The sequence below is a fragment of the Falco peregrinus genome, chromosome 5 (genome assembly GCF_023634155.1).
Source record: "Falco peregrinus isolate bFalPer1 chromosome 5, bFalPer1.pri, whole genome shotgun sequence".
NCBI classification, from domain to species: domain Eukaryota; kingdom Metazoa; phylum Chordata; class Aves; order Falconiformes; family Falconidae; genus Falco; species Falco peregrinus.
The window spans coordinates 108,886,277-108,903,885 of NC_073725.1; the positions used below are offsets into that span (position 1 = coordinate 108,886,277).

At 37.5% G+C, this 17,609-nt stretch overlaps 1 protein-coding gene across 10 annotated transcripts in view; it reads right to left on the reverse strand.

Annotated features, from left to right (window-relative positions):
* Positions 1–17,609, reverse strand: part of PBRM1 (polybromo 1) — a 68,948-nt gene that overhangs the window by 16,588 nt on the left and 34,751 nt on the right. For 9 of the 10 annotated variants that reach the window (XM_055805841.1, XM_055805840.1, XM_055805845.1 and 6 more), the window contains 11 exons: positions 16,099–16,375; positions 14,935–15,040; positions 12,897–13,539; positions 11,817–12,028; positions 10,507–10,692; positions 8,598–8,755; positions 7,385–7,651; positions 5,865–6,010; positions 5,395–5,552; positions 4,546–4,729; positions 3,117–3,327 (listed from right to left, as the gene is read on the reverse strand). In XM_055805841.1, coding sequence (XP_055661816.1) covers positions 3,117–3,327; positions 4,546–4,729; positions 5,395–5,552; positions 5,865–6,010; positions 7,385–7,651; positions 8,598–8,755; positions 10,507–10,692; positions 11,817–12,028; positions 12,897–13,539; positions 14,935–15,040; positions 16,099–16,375 — 2,548 coding nt within the window. Of the gene's footprint in view, positions 1–1,985; positions 2,301–3,116; positions 3,328–4,545; positions 4,730–5,394; positions 5,553–5,864; positions 6,011–7,384; positions 7,652–8,597; positions 8,756–10,506; positions 10,693–11,816; positions 12,029–12,896; positions 13,540–14,934; positions 15,041–16,098; positions 16,376–17,609 lie in introns of those variants that run through there. The other variant, XM_055805848.1, reaches the window with a different exon arrangement.

Sequence of the window (17,609 nt, forward strand, 5' to 3'; positions counted from 1 at the left end):
TGCCATTTCTCCATGAAAAACCCAAAGCTCTGTTTTGCTAATCACCATTTACCTACAGAGCGGGTTCACATCACAATTCTTATGTTGATAGGTAACAAAAATTCTGTTCCTTTGCTTTTCCCACTGTGGACGCTCCTGTTGAGAGCTCCTTGATGTCTTAAGTCATCAAAAACTTCAACCTATTAGATACCACTGCATTTGTCTTTTTATTTATTTATTTATCTAACCTATTAGATACCACAATTACAATCACTTAGATCCTACAGCTGGAACTCCCTTTTTGAAGGCTCCTTCCACCTGTATTTGAAGGCACCTTCCACCTATATACCAAAACCCTCAAAACGCCCTTCTCATATGCCAAACACAAATTTATAACATCTTGAAAACTGTAATTGATTCCAAATACCTGTTGAGGAAAAAAAGGAAAGAAAAATACATGCAACTGTTTTCTTGCTATCTTGACATTCTGGTCACGTTACTAACTTCTTCTAATTATCACTTTGACCCTGAAGTTCAGCGCTCTTCTCTCAGCTAAAAACAAAGCTCCAGTGGTAGTAAGATGCTTACCAAAAAAAAAAAATATATCTTTCTCGTCAATTTAAGCCAGGCACTGGATAAACTGAGGTATACTTGTATGTTACTCCAAACTTCACTGGATTAATTTCCAAATGGCAACCCACCCTTAATGTTTTCAATATGAACCCAAAGACAATACTTGTCTTTTGGGAAGAAAGTCTTCTAGGTTTGTCTCTAAGATGGAGGAAGTGAAGAGAACTCCATGCAGGTTCTGGGATGACACACAGGGCACGTACAACTCATCCTGGCTTCTCAGGCAAGCCCACATTGGCAGATGGAGATTTCTCAAGTCAGAAACAGGAAAAGTAATTATGTATTCGGCCTCTTACACATCTGCACTTAGCTACAAGTTTATCAGCTGGTTTTGCCTTTATAGTGCTTGCAACATTTTCAGTAACAGTAATCTAATGTAAAAGCCTACCCATCAGTTTGGAAGGGCAAATAGGACTTTGAGAAACTGTAAGAATTCTGAATTCCGTTCTTGTATTCTCTGGTCTTTTATATATATAACCACTTCTAAATGAACAGAATCTTTTCCATTTGAGTTAGATACTGCATATTCCGTTTTAGATGTGTTTAGAGAAGAAATAAACCAGGCCCCCCCTTTATGCCTTTTCTCAGCCATATTGCTTAATCAAAAAAAGGAAGTTGCACATCTTTTTCTTTTGTAGGTTCGACTCAATTCACAGCAAAGTGCAGCAGGAGAGCATCATCCATGTATTTGTCAGGCCCCACAATATCACATATTAATTTGTCTTGAGTCCTTTTATCCTTAGATGTAGTAAGAGTTTCTTTATCAGGAGAAAAAAAAAGTTTAAAAGTTCTGGGGTTTAACAGTTCTTAAATAAAATTCTATACGTTTAAGAGAAGATGAAGCAAACACATGCCTTTTATCTAGGAGCTCTGTTTAAAAAGACACTTTTCACTTGGGATATAAATAGAACAGATTATCCGAAGACGAATATTTATGTCTGTGCTGTATGTTATCTCTCCACTAGAGTTAAATTGTGCTCTGAATGCCAGCTCTCAGACACAATTTGCCTCTTCTTTCCAAATCACCTGTGTGAGGAATCTGCCAGGGCAGCTATCAACCTGGCTTCAAAGAGATATTATATATCAGTATTTAAATAAAACTTCTTAAGGGAACCTGAGCAAAACACAGCTATGTAGAAAGGCGGAAAGCAAAGGAGATCAAAAGACAGTGAATGCTGCAGCAGGCAGTTTGTGAACATCTTTAACATCTAATAATCCCTATTTAAACTGCTTTCAGCAGCTGCCATGCTTAACAATGATGATCTTTTGATTTATAAAAAGTTACCCTCCCCTTCCTAAATGGTTATATTAGTTGGCTAATACATGTAACATGCTTTCTATTTGTAATACTCTGCAAGAGTTTTCACAATACTTACAAAAATTCAGCATGTTAAAACGAGAGCAGCAATGCAACCTTGCACAGGAAAATGCATTTCATGGTCTGCCCACATGACAAAAAGTCGGAATCAAACCAAGCTTTCAATTTCATCTCTCTTTCGTGACATCCAAAGACAGTTATTTCTATCCAGGGGTCACATTCTTTCTTCCAACTACCAATGAGGTTGAATGTAATGCAGCAGAAATCCATATAGCTGGTTACAAAAGTGTCTGAAACTCCCTCCTGGTCCCAGCAGGTCATTCCCACCGCCTCTTTAATGCTGGCATTACCTTGGATGTGGTAATGAGATAGACTGATAAAGGGTTCAAAAATTAGTGGCAAACAAACTTTTTTTATTTGGTCAATTTCCAGATGAAGCAGTTCCTCACCCTGCTTCAATACTCAGTTACATAAATACCAGAGCTTGTGTAAGTAACACAGCATGAGAGGGAAGGGGATCTAAAGTCCCCCCATTTGAACAGCAGCAATAATTCATGCTGCATTGAAGCAGCATATAACCACACAATTCTTCTTTCACTTCATATTTATTTATCAGAAAATTAATACTAAAGCTTCTAGGACATCCAGTTCTTTTTTAACAAGTTCTTATTTCCAAGTAAGAATGGTAACTCAATACTAAAAAAGTGGTATTTTTTTCTCCTTTGAGGATGATGCACAGCATTTTCTAAAAATGTAGCAAACCTGTAACCCCCAAATGCTAGATTTTTTTCAAAATTTAAGGAAGATCTTACAAATGGGCATTAGTTAAATTGAAAATTACAACTAAACCCTTACATTCCAACATTATATTTAACGTACAGAACTGGTATTTCTGAACAAGTGTCATAGAAAACCTACTAATCTGAAATAACACTAACATACGACACAAAAACGTACCCTAGATTTTCCTCAACTGAATGATTTGTTTTAAAAATATTTTAATGAACTTTAATATTATCACCTTGATATCATATTGGATATGCCAAAACTGCTCTGTGTAATTCCATGAACTCAAACTGAAGTATAAATCTGTTCTGTGTATATGATAAAATGTTACTGTTTGTTTATTTGGGTTGGGGAAAGAATGCGGAATATAAAGGTTTAAAGGTTTCTCAAGGAAGGTCCTTACCTGTGGTGGAGTATAAGGCATTATATCCAATTCACTAGCTAACGGAGTCTGAAGCTGAGGCATAGAAGGTGTTTCCGTCATATCACCTTCCTCTTCTCCCATCTCTTCCATGTCCTCATCTCCTCCTTCCAACTCAGCAAATTTTGCTTCTAGCTGCTGAATCTTCTTTTCCAGTAGTGGAGATGGTTCCTTCTGAGGAACTATGGGTTTTCTGAAAGGTGGAGGAAGACAAAAAGCAGATGAGAATACACTCACACTTTACAGGAGACAGCACAGGTTTTTGAAGATAAACCCAGTTTTTTTCCTTTATTATTGATCAATATGGAAACAATGGTGACTCAGGATGTGCCTGTGCTTCCTTCCAGAACAAGGAGCAGAAATCACTCAGTGTCTATGGCCAGTATTTCATTTCAGTCACTTGCTAGAAGGAATTTTTTAAAAAAATTCGTATTTTTCATCAGTTAGAAGGGGATTTCAATGCAACGAATACTTTCATTTCTGCAACAGAAGGCAGTTAACACCACATCTTCCTTAGATTTTATTAAGTTAGAACTTAGTTCTTTTATTAATATCAGTGTTCAACAACTGGAAAGCTATTTGTAACCCATAATGGGGACTTAAGTTATTTTAATGATATCCAAGAGAATTTACCAGTCTGATAACATAACAACTTTTCCTAAAGTCAGAAGAAAACGAAAATATCCACTGGTATTAAGACCATGAAAAGACTGATGTTACCTGGTCTCCTTCCCAGAAGTGTGATTAGTCAAAATTGATCTTCTCCTACAACTATGACTTTTATATATGTACAGGGTCTGGCTGGGATGGAGTTAATTTTCTGCATAGCAGCCCGTACGGTGTTGTGTTTTGGATCTGTGACCACAACAGTGTTAGTAACACATCAATGTTGAACTGTGTTAGCACATTGTCAGGGCCTTTTCTTTTTGCCACTCTGCCCCCGCAGCAAGCAGGCTGGGCATGGGCAATAAACTGGGAGAGGAGACAACCAGGACAGTTCAGCCAAACTGACCAGGGATATTCCATACCGTATGACGTCATGCTCAGCAATAAAAGCTGGGGGAAAGGAGGAGGAAGGGGGGGGACATTCAGGGTTACGGTGTTTGTCTTTCCAAGTAAGCATTCCACATGTCAAGGTCCTGCTTCCCCGGAAATGGCTAAACATCTGCCTGCTGATGGAAAGTGGTGAACTAATTCCTTATGTTGCTTTTTTTGCATGTGCAGCTTTGCTTCACTTATTAAAACATCTTTCTCTTGACCCAGGATTTTCTCCTCCTTTTGCCCTTCTCTCCCCCATCCCACTGAGGGGAGTAAGCAAATGGCTGGGTGGGGGCTCAGCAGCCAGTCGGTCAGTCCACCACAATACAGACAGTGTGCTCAGGTGACACCCTCATTCCCATGACATTTTTACCTAAAATAGTATATTTCGTCATCTACAACTTTTGCAGAGAGTGAAAACCTCTTCAGCCCTTTAAATTTCTTCATTTGTTTGTCGCTTTCATTGTAGCGGCTCTCACAAAGAAAAACATCGTTTTCAGAGATTTCTGTTGGTCTGCAGGAGAGGAAGTCTTTGAACGACAGAACTACACACTTTCCTGCAGAAATGAAAGAGCTGGGTAAGAAGGCAGCCACGCTTCCAGACATTTCACAAAAAGTGTGGAAACTCAAGTTTTTGCCTCACGTAAGTCAGAAGTTTCCCAGTATTTGGTGCAACTATGGAAAATACAGCAATCAATATCCCTATTCAATAACATCACTCAGGAGGAAACCTACACAAACTTAATGTAGCTTTTGGATTTTTGTAAAGAACACGAAAACCTGCAAGATAACAAAACCCCGTGATCACTAGTCAGCTATATTCCGTACAGTACCATAACTACAAAATTAAGTACATAGTCATCATCTTAAGCAACAAACCAAATTTCAACCTCCTTCTGGAATAACTTCCAGGTAACACATACTGGAATAATTACATTAATAACTGAGAACAACAGAGTTTTCTGTTCTCTGGCTGTAGACAACGTTCACTTTGATATCACACATGTAATCCTCTTACTATAAGAAAGCTTTCTTACAGTGAAAATTCTCACTACAGGTCCCAAAGACAGGAATGCATATTAGAAATGGACTGATTAACCTCTCCTCCCCCACTCAATATGAAAAAAAATAAAACTTGGAATCAAGCCTACACATAGCTATAAATCACTTCAGAATGTGTAGGAAAAGAGTGTCCATTGGATTTAAAGTTGTTAATAACTACCCAAAATGCAAGTCATCGGACAGGTCTCCTCCAAGTTACTCAAAAATACTTCCTTCTTGTAGAACATTTTAGTTGGTTCATGTTCAGTTTCTTCAGGATGTATAAAGATTGGACCAAAGAAATATGCAGCTCCATCTCGCACCCACATCTTTTCAATTCTGGAAAGAAAACCAAACGACTGACATAAATGAAAGGCCATCCCTTGCAAATCAGACAGCTGAACACACTAGGTTGTTCAGGAAGACTGTCAGCACAAAATGAGTACAAAGAACAGCCTATTCCAATTGTACCACTGTATCACCTTTTTATTAGTGGCTAAACTTCGACCTCAATCTGTTAAGATTTGTAACGTTTAACTTCATTCAGAAGATATTTTTTTCCCATCCTCTTTTATACTTTTTGCAACAAACCCATCTTTTGTCCAATTTCTTTTTATAGACACAAACTGCAAATAAAGAAGTTGCACCTACCGTCCTACTCGAGGTCGCACTAACCCATGTGATTTTATGAAGACACAGTCCCCAACCTTAAGCCACATATCATTGTAGCAGAGCTGTTCAAAGTAATGGCAACCAGGTTCTCCATTGGACATTTCTACTGGAACATCTTCTTTGTCCTGCAGAAGAATATGCATTTAGAAACTTGTGGAAGAAGGAAAATCAAACACACAAATAAAAAGATGCCAGGCGCAAGTAAAAAAAAAACCTTTGCTCTATCTTCACATTACCAGTAATAGGTAAACACTAGACAGTTCTGTACGTGCAAAAGTGAGAAGCCTTGAAATTTAAAGATGAAATAGCAAACCCAAAGATACCTTCCTTGTATGTCACAAGCATTCCTATTTCATAAAGCTGCAATTTTGCCAGAACAGTAATTTACAGGTCCTTTGTTCTGCTGCTTCGAAGTTAACTGGCCATGCCAAACCTTGTCAGCTTATTTTGATGGTTTGTTTTAAAGCACCATAACATGCTTAAGAGACAAGAATTGAGTATATGGCCAAGTTAACATATATGGAACTATAATGACTTAACTCTCATATACAATAATATGAATGCTCCATGTATTGCTTGCAAAATCATACCATTAGCCCCACTTAATTTCTTACTTTTTAGTCAAAAGTCACATTGTGCCTCAATTTAGCCTTTTAGCCTAGGATTTCAGAAAGCCAGTGAGAACACAGGCTATTTCCCCATGGTGTGGAAGGAAAAGACCCTACAACTTTTCATTCTCTTGGTAGAAAGAATTCCTTCTTTTGCCATGATGTGACTAAACACAACAATATATACTAAGCGTCTGGTTAAAGCTGACAATGAGTGTGCTGGGTATTCTGTTCTGAGGTTCTGTTTGAAAAATAGATATAAAGTGGATTTATTTTATGACTTAAGTTTATTTGTTTATGGCTCGATTTTAGATTAATTTAATTGAATAAATTAATTTATTTCTTTTATGACTATACACAACAATATAAGCCATTTTTACTCAGCACGTCGGACAGAAATATTCTTAAGCATTTTGACAATAAACCAGTTATAAACCATAAACAGGTCACAAGCAACAGAAATTATGTATTGCTTACTGCTGCCTAGCTACTGACTATTTTACTGAAATACTAACTAACAAAGCACTTCAGCATTGCCATGGACTAAAATTAGGCTTTTAGTTCTACTGATTCTTTAGGCTTCAGACAGGCTTTACATTAAAAGTGTAATTTTCTTTTCTGAAGTGTTAAAAAACCCCAAACAACCCCTTCACATGATCACAAGAAAACATTTCTAGAACCTAGCAAGTATGTACACAGTTTATTTTCTGTTTAGTCTATTTATATTGTTTGCATTTATTTACAAATGTGTGTAACATAATATGTAACAGAAACATATTTTTATGTATTTTATTGTGTCTGTATGCAGTGAAACTGAGGTCATGAGGACTCATGTTTTGCCACTCTTTATCTGTCAAACATAACTGATGTTCCACTTGTTATCTTACATACCTTTTCAAGATGAAGGATACTTTCTCCCACCTTACTGTCTTCCAATGTTTCAGCATGTTTCTCCTCATCTACTTTGTCTGTATTAGCAAACACAGAAGCAACACGAACCACAGGCAGGGGGACATCTCGTGGGACAAATCTTACAGAGCTTACAGGCATAGTCCACAGTTTAATCTTTTTAAAAGATTTTGTCTTTGCAGAGTAACGTGACTCACAGACATAGACATCCTCATCTCTGAAGTTTTCAGGACACAATTTAAAATATTCCTGAAGATTGAAGAAAAAAATATTAAATATTCCAGCAATACACACACACAACCCCCACAGACACACTGCACTCCCTCTCATGCTTTCTGGTTTTCTTTTTGTTTCCGTGTCAGTAACACTTTTAGACAAATATAGCCCTTCTGATGAGTTCTTTTCTTCCAGTTTGGCATCAAAGTTACATTAAAAATAAAAAGCAAACAACAAGAAATTCCACCCTTAGAGAAGCAGCTAAATTCAGTACAGGTTGTCATGTGAGAAAAGGTAGGTTTTCTTCATTTACCCAAACAGTACATTAACAAGTACAAGATCTGCAGCCTAAAACCACCTTTACAAGATTTCTGAGCTTTGACTTAGAAAGAGGACACAATCACGAAGTTGTTTTTGTTTTGTTTTGGGGGAGTGGAGTAGGCTCCATGCTCATTGATATGAGACCATGATATCCACTCATGTACTCAGCAGCTGTAGCGCTTTGTTCCATACACACTACCTCCCAAAACCACTGGTTGAGATAGGTCTGTTGCAAACAACCCAAAAATCCTCAGCACAAGGATGGTGTAGACTCAAATTTGAGAAAGAGATAAAAGACTTCATCATCTTACCAAGCCATTCAAGTCTCCCTCTCTGCCAAACCTAAATCTACAATGCTTTTATGGAAACTTTAAGAAGTTACCTGCAATTTCTCTCTACGTGCCCTGAAAAATCAATTAGCTTATTATCTAATAAGCACATGATTCTACAAACCTATCAGCATCGGCATACGCCATCACTTGGATGAACTACATACCTCATGAACCAAATGAAGAATAAAACCAGTACACAGGTACAAGTAAGTCCTACTTTATTTAAGTTATTAGCAGAATGTCTCTGTTAGAATGCCTACAGCTTTTCAAGAAAATAGCAGAAAACATATTATTTGCTTAACAAAATAGTCTGAATAGTCTCTCACCTTGACAAACATGACCACACATTTGCCTAAAATTTTGCTAACAGGAACTTTATTGTAATAGTCACTTTTAAAAACTTCTTTCTCCAAGAATTTTCGTGTTGCAAGATGAAACGTTTCATTTGGTCGATAAAACCAACATCCGTATAGCCATTTCTCTCCTTTGGGGCAGGGGGGTGGGGGTGGGGAGGAGGAGAAAAAGAGAAAAACCCCCACGTTAAATAGCATATTCTCCAGTGCATGAGCCAGAAAAAAATACTAGAGATTGATTTATTATCAAATAGCAATGTAGTAAGCTATACTGACAGTAAGTTGTTTTTTAAAACAGGACAAGATTCCTTAACTGTTTCAGGTAAGGAAAACTAGGTTGCTTAAAAAGCCTGCCAGTTGTTTTTTCCCCAGTAAAACCTGACTCAGCAAAATAAAGGAAGAATCATTTCTTATTTATAAATCTTGACTTTCAGGCCTTCAAATGGCTTCAGCATCTACACAACAATCACCTGATTATTTGAAGAACCTTGGATAACTCGTTTCAAGTTCTTTAAAGAAACATTTCTTCCATGTTATGCTGTGACAATTGTTACAATTGTTAACAATGATTTATAAAGTAGTTACAAATATGTACTATTTCTCCAAGTCAAAGAAAATCTGTACCTGTACACTAAACCAGAATAAAAAAAAAAATGTTATTCACTTTCCCCATCACAGACAAACAAACATAAACATCCAACTGGCCAATGTTCCATCTACCCAAATACACTGCATCCAACTGAGTGAGCAGGAAGGCTATTAGGAGAACACATTTGATCTTGGCCACTCTCCCTAAAGTTGTTCCACTCCTACAATCATTGTATTGGGGTGTTAGAGAGCTATTTTCTTCATCTGTGTATTATTTACTGGTTATTCCCCTTACTATTTGGTTTAGACCTGTTGTACATGGACTTGTCTCACCCATTTTTCAACCTGCAGATATAATCTGCCTCCGCAAGCTCCTGGGGAAGCCAGGAGGCTCACTACCCACTGTATTAAAAAGCCAAAGACTTTCACATGTTTTAGCAACAAGTGATTTAACCTGATTTATTGGTACCAATGAGTGCCCTCTAACTCTAGTACTGCTGGATTTCTTGAACAGCATTTCCGCATTCACCTTATCTACCCACTTAAGGATTTTGCAAACCTTGATTATATCCTGCCTTACATTTCTCCTCTCCAAATCTAAGTCACAGTCTTCTTAATCTGACCTTGTAACACATCCATTCCATCCCTTTTAATAAAAAGTGCAATCAAAATTGTTAATTCCACTATACCCCACTGCAGTTCTCAGCAGCTGTAGTTTCCAGGATTGCTGAGAGTGCACCATGTTTATCTGATACTCTGCCACATCTCTAGCCTTCCTTACACTTAAGAGAAGAACCTGCTGCAAACAGAAGGCATCACTGCTGAGAAAAAAAAACAAAATAGCACTTGTTATGGCTTGATTTGGCCTAGGAAATGCAAGGTTCAGCTCAATTCTGGAATTTAACAAAAGCAAATTCTGAAAGTGAGCTGTTCTGCGGAACATTTGCAGTTAAACACTCCCAACTTCGGTTCAGATTTCTCAGCAAAGATAAACCCCATGTGTTCTTTTGCACCTAAATTACAAGGACCCCATCCCACTTAAAAGAGCCTGTTCTCTGGGATGCTTACAAATTGAGAGTAGGTAGAGATGAACAACAGAAAAGCATGTACTGATCCAAGAACTTTGTATTTGTAATGTCCTTTGGAATAAAGCAACTCAGAAACAGGAAAAACACACTTGTCCACAGGTACTTCTGGAAATAAAAAACATCTACACAGAAAAAGCTCAAACTGGAAGCTTTAAATAGTAGTAAGTTTCACCATATTTCTTTTCCTATAGCAAAGACATCCTTACCAGCTGAATCTTCCCACAGCCTCTCAATACAGACTATGTGAGGTTGCAAGTTGGCTTCAGCAGGCTCCACATACACATAATCTCCTACGTGGTACATGCTGTTCTTGAAGCTGCAATCCTGGCTGTAGGTCCGATGCAAGCTTGACAGCCCAGCTGATCCAGAAGAATCTTCACTCTTTTCAGCTTCTTATTTCAAGATGGGAAAAACCCAGATGTTAGTAATGTCACATTTACCATGTTAGCCAAGATTACTGACATGAATGCCCTCACCCTTCGCTGAGTGCAGAAGTGCCACATGACACCTGATGAGTCCCTCTGCCACTGACTTCCAGCATAAAGGATGGGTTTAAGCATGTTTTGTGCTGCTAACTTTTCTGTTGTGCTGCTGAAGGTTGGGTTTCCCTTCTTCAGTTGAATTTTATTGAGTCCTCCCAGTGAGTGAAGAGGAACTCAATGACAGCACTGAGCTCAGAAGCCTTCAGAAAGGCATGTTCGCTTTCTTTGGGGTTTTTAGCTCTCAAAGGAAAACAGAAAAAGGGCATCACAGCTGTTGTCCCCTTATAACATTGAGCCTGGTTGGAGCAACTAGACTTTACTGCTGCTGACATCAGTGTTATGTGGGAAGATGAACCATGTTAGAAAGACAATTAAGGACAAAAAGCTAACAGCTCTGCTCCCGCCTGCTGGAAGGAGCAATGAAAGCTCTTTATTCATTCCCCTAGACATGCCTCACGATGATTATGTGGACAATAATAGTCAGAAACTGTGAAATGCAGAGGACCTTTCAGAGTAGGTTTCTTGCCCCACAAAATACTGCAAGCCCATTCCTCTTCACATTCACAGCAGCCAAGTAAGAAACACAAAAGGCTTACTTAAATACCATTCCTTTACTAGTGTTAAAAGCATGATTGTAGAGAACATCAGCAGCACATCAAGAAACTAGTATTTATCAAAAAGGAAATGGTCAATTGGAACAGTCATTGCTAAGTTTGTTAGCAGCAGAAATCTATGTAAAAAAATTATTATTTTCTTTTGTAATATCCTTGAAATAAAACTACTGATATCCCAATGTGTTCTGATTAAAGAGTTTACATAAGGTATCTAATTATATCTCTTTCTTAAAAGCCAACTGGCCTGGCTGATAAGGATCAAAATAAAACAAATATCTCATAACTTTAAAATACAAGACCCTTGGTGGACAAGTAGACTATTGAGGTCTCTTCGGCAGGCAAAGCTGCAGCAACAGCAGGGCATACATTGCATAGCTACATTTTCCAATTAACACACTCAAAATTAATGAAAGTAGCTACCTCTCTTCTCCTCCTCTCTTTTGAGCTTATCCTCCTCTATTTCTTTGGGCAGCTTTTCCTTCTTTTCCTTTTCCACATCATTGTGAAGATGCTTGGTGGTATAGCTGAGAGCAGGTGACAGAAGAATCTCTCCATTCTTACAAAGTTCATCCCGAATTTTAATAAAGAACTGCTGAAGTTCAACTGCATCCTCGTAAATCTCCGAATCAGTCCTGTATAAAAATACATACAACAAGGAAAAAACATAATTTTTGCAGACTCAAACAGGATCCTAAACACATACCCTTCAATCGCCACACCTACTGATAAAACTAAAGCTTCTCTCTACTCATAGATTTCTGTGCTTACTCATAATAAGCAGCAGCAGAAATTGGCAAGTCATGTTCCACCTGCTACTCTACTGTCAGTTTGCAGTACAGCTCACTCAAAACAGTATTTTTGTATACAGCAGTCCTGAAACACCTGAAAAATCAAAGGCAACTAGTTGCGAACAAAACGGTTTCCCACTGGACCTCTATAAACAGTTACCTTTTGAAAACTTAAGTAATAATCTTATTAACAAACCTGACTTACTCAAATTACCCATACTCCTGTTAGTAGATGTTTAACATAATGTTTTACCTTTTCTCCTTCAAAGTCAAGATCTCACCCGCATATCCCCAAGTATGCTACCTAATTCAAGTAAAACACTGCAAGAAGTTGCAAGCATTCACAGTTTTTGCACAGTATTACCATTGACTCATACAACTGTGACTGCTCCTATAGAGTAATCCCCTGGTCAAGCAGTTAATGAACAGTTCCTCCTCTTCATCTTTCAATTTGAAAGTTAGCACAAACCCGGTTTTCATGAGGTCTGCCTTTGGAAGATTAATGTCAAAATTATCTCATAGCAGAAACCTAACTTTTTCCTTGTTTTTAAAAGAAAGCATACATTCCACGGAAGACATGACAAAGCTTTTGAGATTTTCTAAACACATAGCAAGCAAAGCACACACGTTAAAAGAACTTCAGCCTCTAACATTAACATAAAAAAATCCCACGATAAGACAAAGAATACCTGAAAAATATGGCTCTGCTCACCTGTTCATTCTCCTTGCCCTTTCCAGTACCTCAAACATATTCTCCTGGAACAAGTCCAGTCTTCTATAGCGATTATTTTCAACATTTTTTCGGATAATATCGAAAGTCAGAGGAGGTTTATTTGGGAAGTTGGGATCAACAGCAGGAATCTCAGCTAAGGAGTCACTGTAGCATCTGCCCTCATCATCCTGGTGGCTCATAACAGATACAAACAGGTTATGGATAAGTTCCTGAATTAGCAAAGTGACATTGGGCACATGAGAATCCTCATCTCCTTCTATTTCTCTCCGAGTTTCAAGCAAAACTTTATGCAGAACCAGAGCATCTTTATAAATCAAAGATTCTGGCTCATTATATGTGCAAGCGTTATTAAACATCATTACAAAGTCCTCTACCATGGAATCGATATCCTGGTATTTATTTGCCATCATATGACTTCTGATCTTCTCCATGTCAACGGGCTTTTTAATGGTTACATAATAGTCAGGAAGTTCAGACCGAGATGGCAGCCTCAAGAAGATGGCACTCAGTCGCCTGCCTCGTTTATCCGTGTAATTCTTAACTGCTTCATACACCTCATTCAATTTCTGTTGCATTGGAGTCATGTATTTTGATTTTTTAGGAGAAATGCCACTTTTTCGACCTAAGCAGACAAAAAGAAAAAAAAAAAAAAGAAAAAGAATCATTACAAAACCAGAGCTTGCATGCTTCTTTGTCCACCTTCTCTCCATTGGAGAATTGCTTATTGAAGAACCACTTTATGGTATGAGCAGAAGACTCAATACGGAGCCCATTCCAAGATGCAGCTTCCTTTGTTTTTCATAACTGTGTGAATATTTTTTAATGTTATTTTTGGCAGACAGAATCAGGTTACTATGTGGTCCACCTGGTGAAGGTCTCTTCAGACTTAAGCATGGAAAACACCTTTTCCTACTTAATGTTATTAATAACTCTACTAAATTCAATTTCTTCTTACTAGCTCTACGTAAATTTCTTTGAATCGCTGTTAAAAATCCAGTCATAATGGGGGTTTTGCCATCACTAAAATTAAGCATTCTAAATATCATCAGATTTCTTTTTGACAGATTTTATACTTACATTATTTTTATATTTAATATATAAATATATACAATTTATATATTCATATTATATATTATATATTTATAATATTAAAATATATTACCTTTAATACTGTAATAATTAGAGAGGATTATTACAGGTAGAATGTAAAGGAAGGCCTTTCATGGGACTATCCATCAGATTAGCTTTTTTATTAACTCAGTATCTCTGTTACTGTACTGCATAGTCTTTGCCTGTGAATTCTGTGCTACCTGTACCTTACCTAAGAGCTGCACATTTCTGTTTCCAAGAGGGCTGTGTGCAACTATTTTCTTTAAGCCTTTCTCTACAATTTTATCCTTCTCTCAGTTTGCTAAGTCCTGAACACATATTAAAGGGACATAAGATCTGAGTAGCAGCAAACCTAGTTTGCATGGGCAACAGCTCTAGGAACAGACATTGTTGGAAATTTCACTTCTGTGTTTTTCATGGCTTTCAGTAATTTTCCTAATTACTTTTCAGTAATTTTCCAAATAAAGCTTGCATTTCTTTTATCATTCTGTGGAAATCTCAGACATTTGACCAGGGAAATTAAGGGCTTTACTCAGTTTGAGAAGTACCTTATTGTAAGCAATCCCAGTAGCACACATTAAGTGTGCTGATGAAGTGTTACTGAGCACATAATGCAGCTTCTAACATTTGGACACCACCACATGATTAAATGCCAGCCATTCCAACCATTCCTAAGTTTTCTTTCTAAGTTACTTTTCTGAGAAAATGTTATATGCAACAACTAATATTATACGCACAGATAAACACACCATTGCTGTCATGATTTTGAAAATATAATACTACTTTGCATGTCAGTGTCAATTTGCAGACCATATCTTCTATTCTAAAAGGAAGATCCGTTAATCTGTCTTGTTTGGTTTTCATCAAGTGTTGAAATGAGACACAGCAATGTATGAGGTTGCCTTACTTAGCTTTAGTTTAGGGGATGCAACATCATCATCTTCAGCTAGGGGTCCCAGTTCTTTCCTTTTTTCTTTAAGGATCTTTTCCAGCATATGGGCATCATTGTATACCTATTAATCAGTAAAGTAATCAAAAAGCAAAACAAAACAAGTTTTACTGTGTTTAGACTAGTTTAGAACTAGTCCCCAAGAAACATTTAAATGTTAGTTTGAAAAAGCTGAAAGCAAAACCAAGCACTTGATTAATAAGACGGGCTTATTTCTCAAATGTACACCTTTAATAGACTTACACAGGTAAGCAGAACCAATGAATACCACCTAAATCAGGCAGATATAAACCTTGAATAAATTATCCAATTAAGCTGCATTTCTATTCCAAAGACTACAAAGTCATCAAACCATTCTGCTGAGCAATGAAAGATCTCTTGAACTTTTGTGATTCCATCAAGGTACAAAGGACTAGAACAGGCCTCCTGGGTCTTCAAATCCAACCCCGGTGAACACAACCTCATCGTAAAGTCCTGCACAGTAGCCTATCAAGTTCCTCGTTAGAAATAGCTGCATGTTTATCTGTTCCACACATCATGCTCGCTGGCTGAGAAATACCACAATACAGAAATACCCTACAATGTATTTGTGAATGAAAAGCATATTCCTTTCAGACTCCTTTTGCTACACTAAACAAGTCAGGTCTTCTAGTCTGATCTCCCACACACTCCACTTCCACAAGACCATATCTGGTTTCTTTCCAACTACTACCTCCCTTTTCAGAGGTTCTGATCTCCAAATCACAAGCTGATGACTACTCACTGTGCAAATACCTTCATGTGACTAACAGAGGATGAATAACAAGAATTTAGTAACCAGCTTATGTTTTTTAAAAAATATAGTAGGAAACATTCAGCTGACATCCTTTGTAATGGAAGAGGTTTAGCTAACAGGAAGTAAGTCTAACCTTCGCAAAGGAGGATGTTGCATTTCATGTTTCTACAATTATAGACGAAGACAGAATTTTAAATATTAGCAGAAAGAAAAAGTCATATTTCTATTTCAGTTCAAAAATTATCATAAATGATGTGAGTAACAGTCAAAGCTAAACCATCCTAACATAACTTATACATCTGCAAAGAAGCAGAGAGGTAAGGGTGACTGCAGAATCAAAGCAGTACCTGGGAGCCCTCCTCATTATAATGCCTTGCATTTCGGAACATGAGCTTCATGTCTTCAATCATGGCTTCTTCCCCCACGTACTTGTCATTGCGGATGTTGTGTTCTATCATTTTCAAGTCCATTGGCTCCAAGATAATTTTATAATAGTCTGGATAGTCTTTTTTGGATGGCTTAACCATAAACAGATCACAAAGCCGTCTGCCTGTGCCTGGTTCTCGTGCTTCCAAAACTGCATTATATAAGATCTTCATTCGTTGCTTTCTTATATTTTTTTTGCTGTTAGATTAAAGAAAAGAACAAAAATGTCAGTGGCTTTCCCCCCACTTCCACCACTAATATCAAAATGACATTATCCTCTGCCATGAAAAAACCACCACAACCACCTAAACACACACACACAAGAAGTTCAACATTAAGACAGTGTATTAGAAACACAGGTCCATTAGCAAATAATGACAGCATCGTAACCAGCAGCCTGCTAAATAAACAGGAAACCAACTTTAAGGTATGCTTTTTCTCATTCAGTTTAAGTGTTCTACAGCGTAAAACAAATAACTAGTTTTCAGATGTGCAAAGGTCAAAAGGACCTCTAAGCACGGTCCAGCTGCAGACAGAACAGAAAAAAATTCAGGACTAGGCTTCCGAATCCAAACCCTCATGGTCCAGTGTGAACGGGGAAAAACCCCTCAGCCAGTATCTTCATGACTACCTCTGCTGAATACAGAATAGCTCAAGTCTTTAATATTCATCTCAGAGTAATTATTTATCTTCTTCAGTACCAGATACAAGAAAATAAGGATGTCAAGAATATAGTAGGAAGAAGGGTCTGAATTGCTTAAATATCTGTCTACTACAGTCAAATGAAGTTACAAGTCAATAAAGCTCACCAAAACTGCAAACCCAAGTAGAAAACGGCCACGTATGTTATCACCACAAACTTGATACTCATCCTATGTGCAGCTATTATTATGATTGTCTCAAGAAATCTGACAGCACAAGACACAGGTTATCAGGAAAAGAGTTATGTATGGCTCCCTGTACATATACTACTTGATCTATAAGTAAATCAGATACGGGAGAGGAAAGCTTACGTTAATAATGTGTAACCTCAGCTCAGATGCCAAGGGCACTCTTAGAAATGCACTCTCTACAAAGTACTTTTAAACCAGCTTCCAAATTGCAATCTCTAAGACTTATTCAAGTAGTTGTAAGTTTGACTATATTATCTGTGGAGACAGCAACAACAAAAACTACCTTCATTTGCAGAATGTGCAAAAGATCACTGTGCAACCTGCTAGAATTGAAACTGCATCCATCCATTCCACCATCTAGACCTTTTCCTCCTACATTTAAAATATACCTAATCTAGAATAGCCTCATGCCTCAGATACTTCTTGCTCCTTGGTGAGGTCAGCAAATTAACTGATAAAAATTTATGTCACAACACGTGAGAAAATTAAAAATGTATAGAAGTATAGGTTAAGAACCTTTTTTCTGCATTATCTTCACT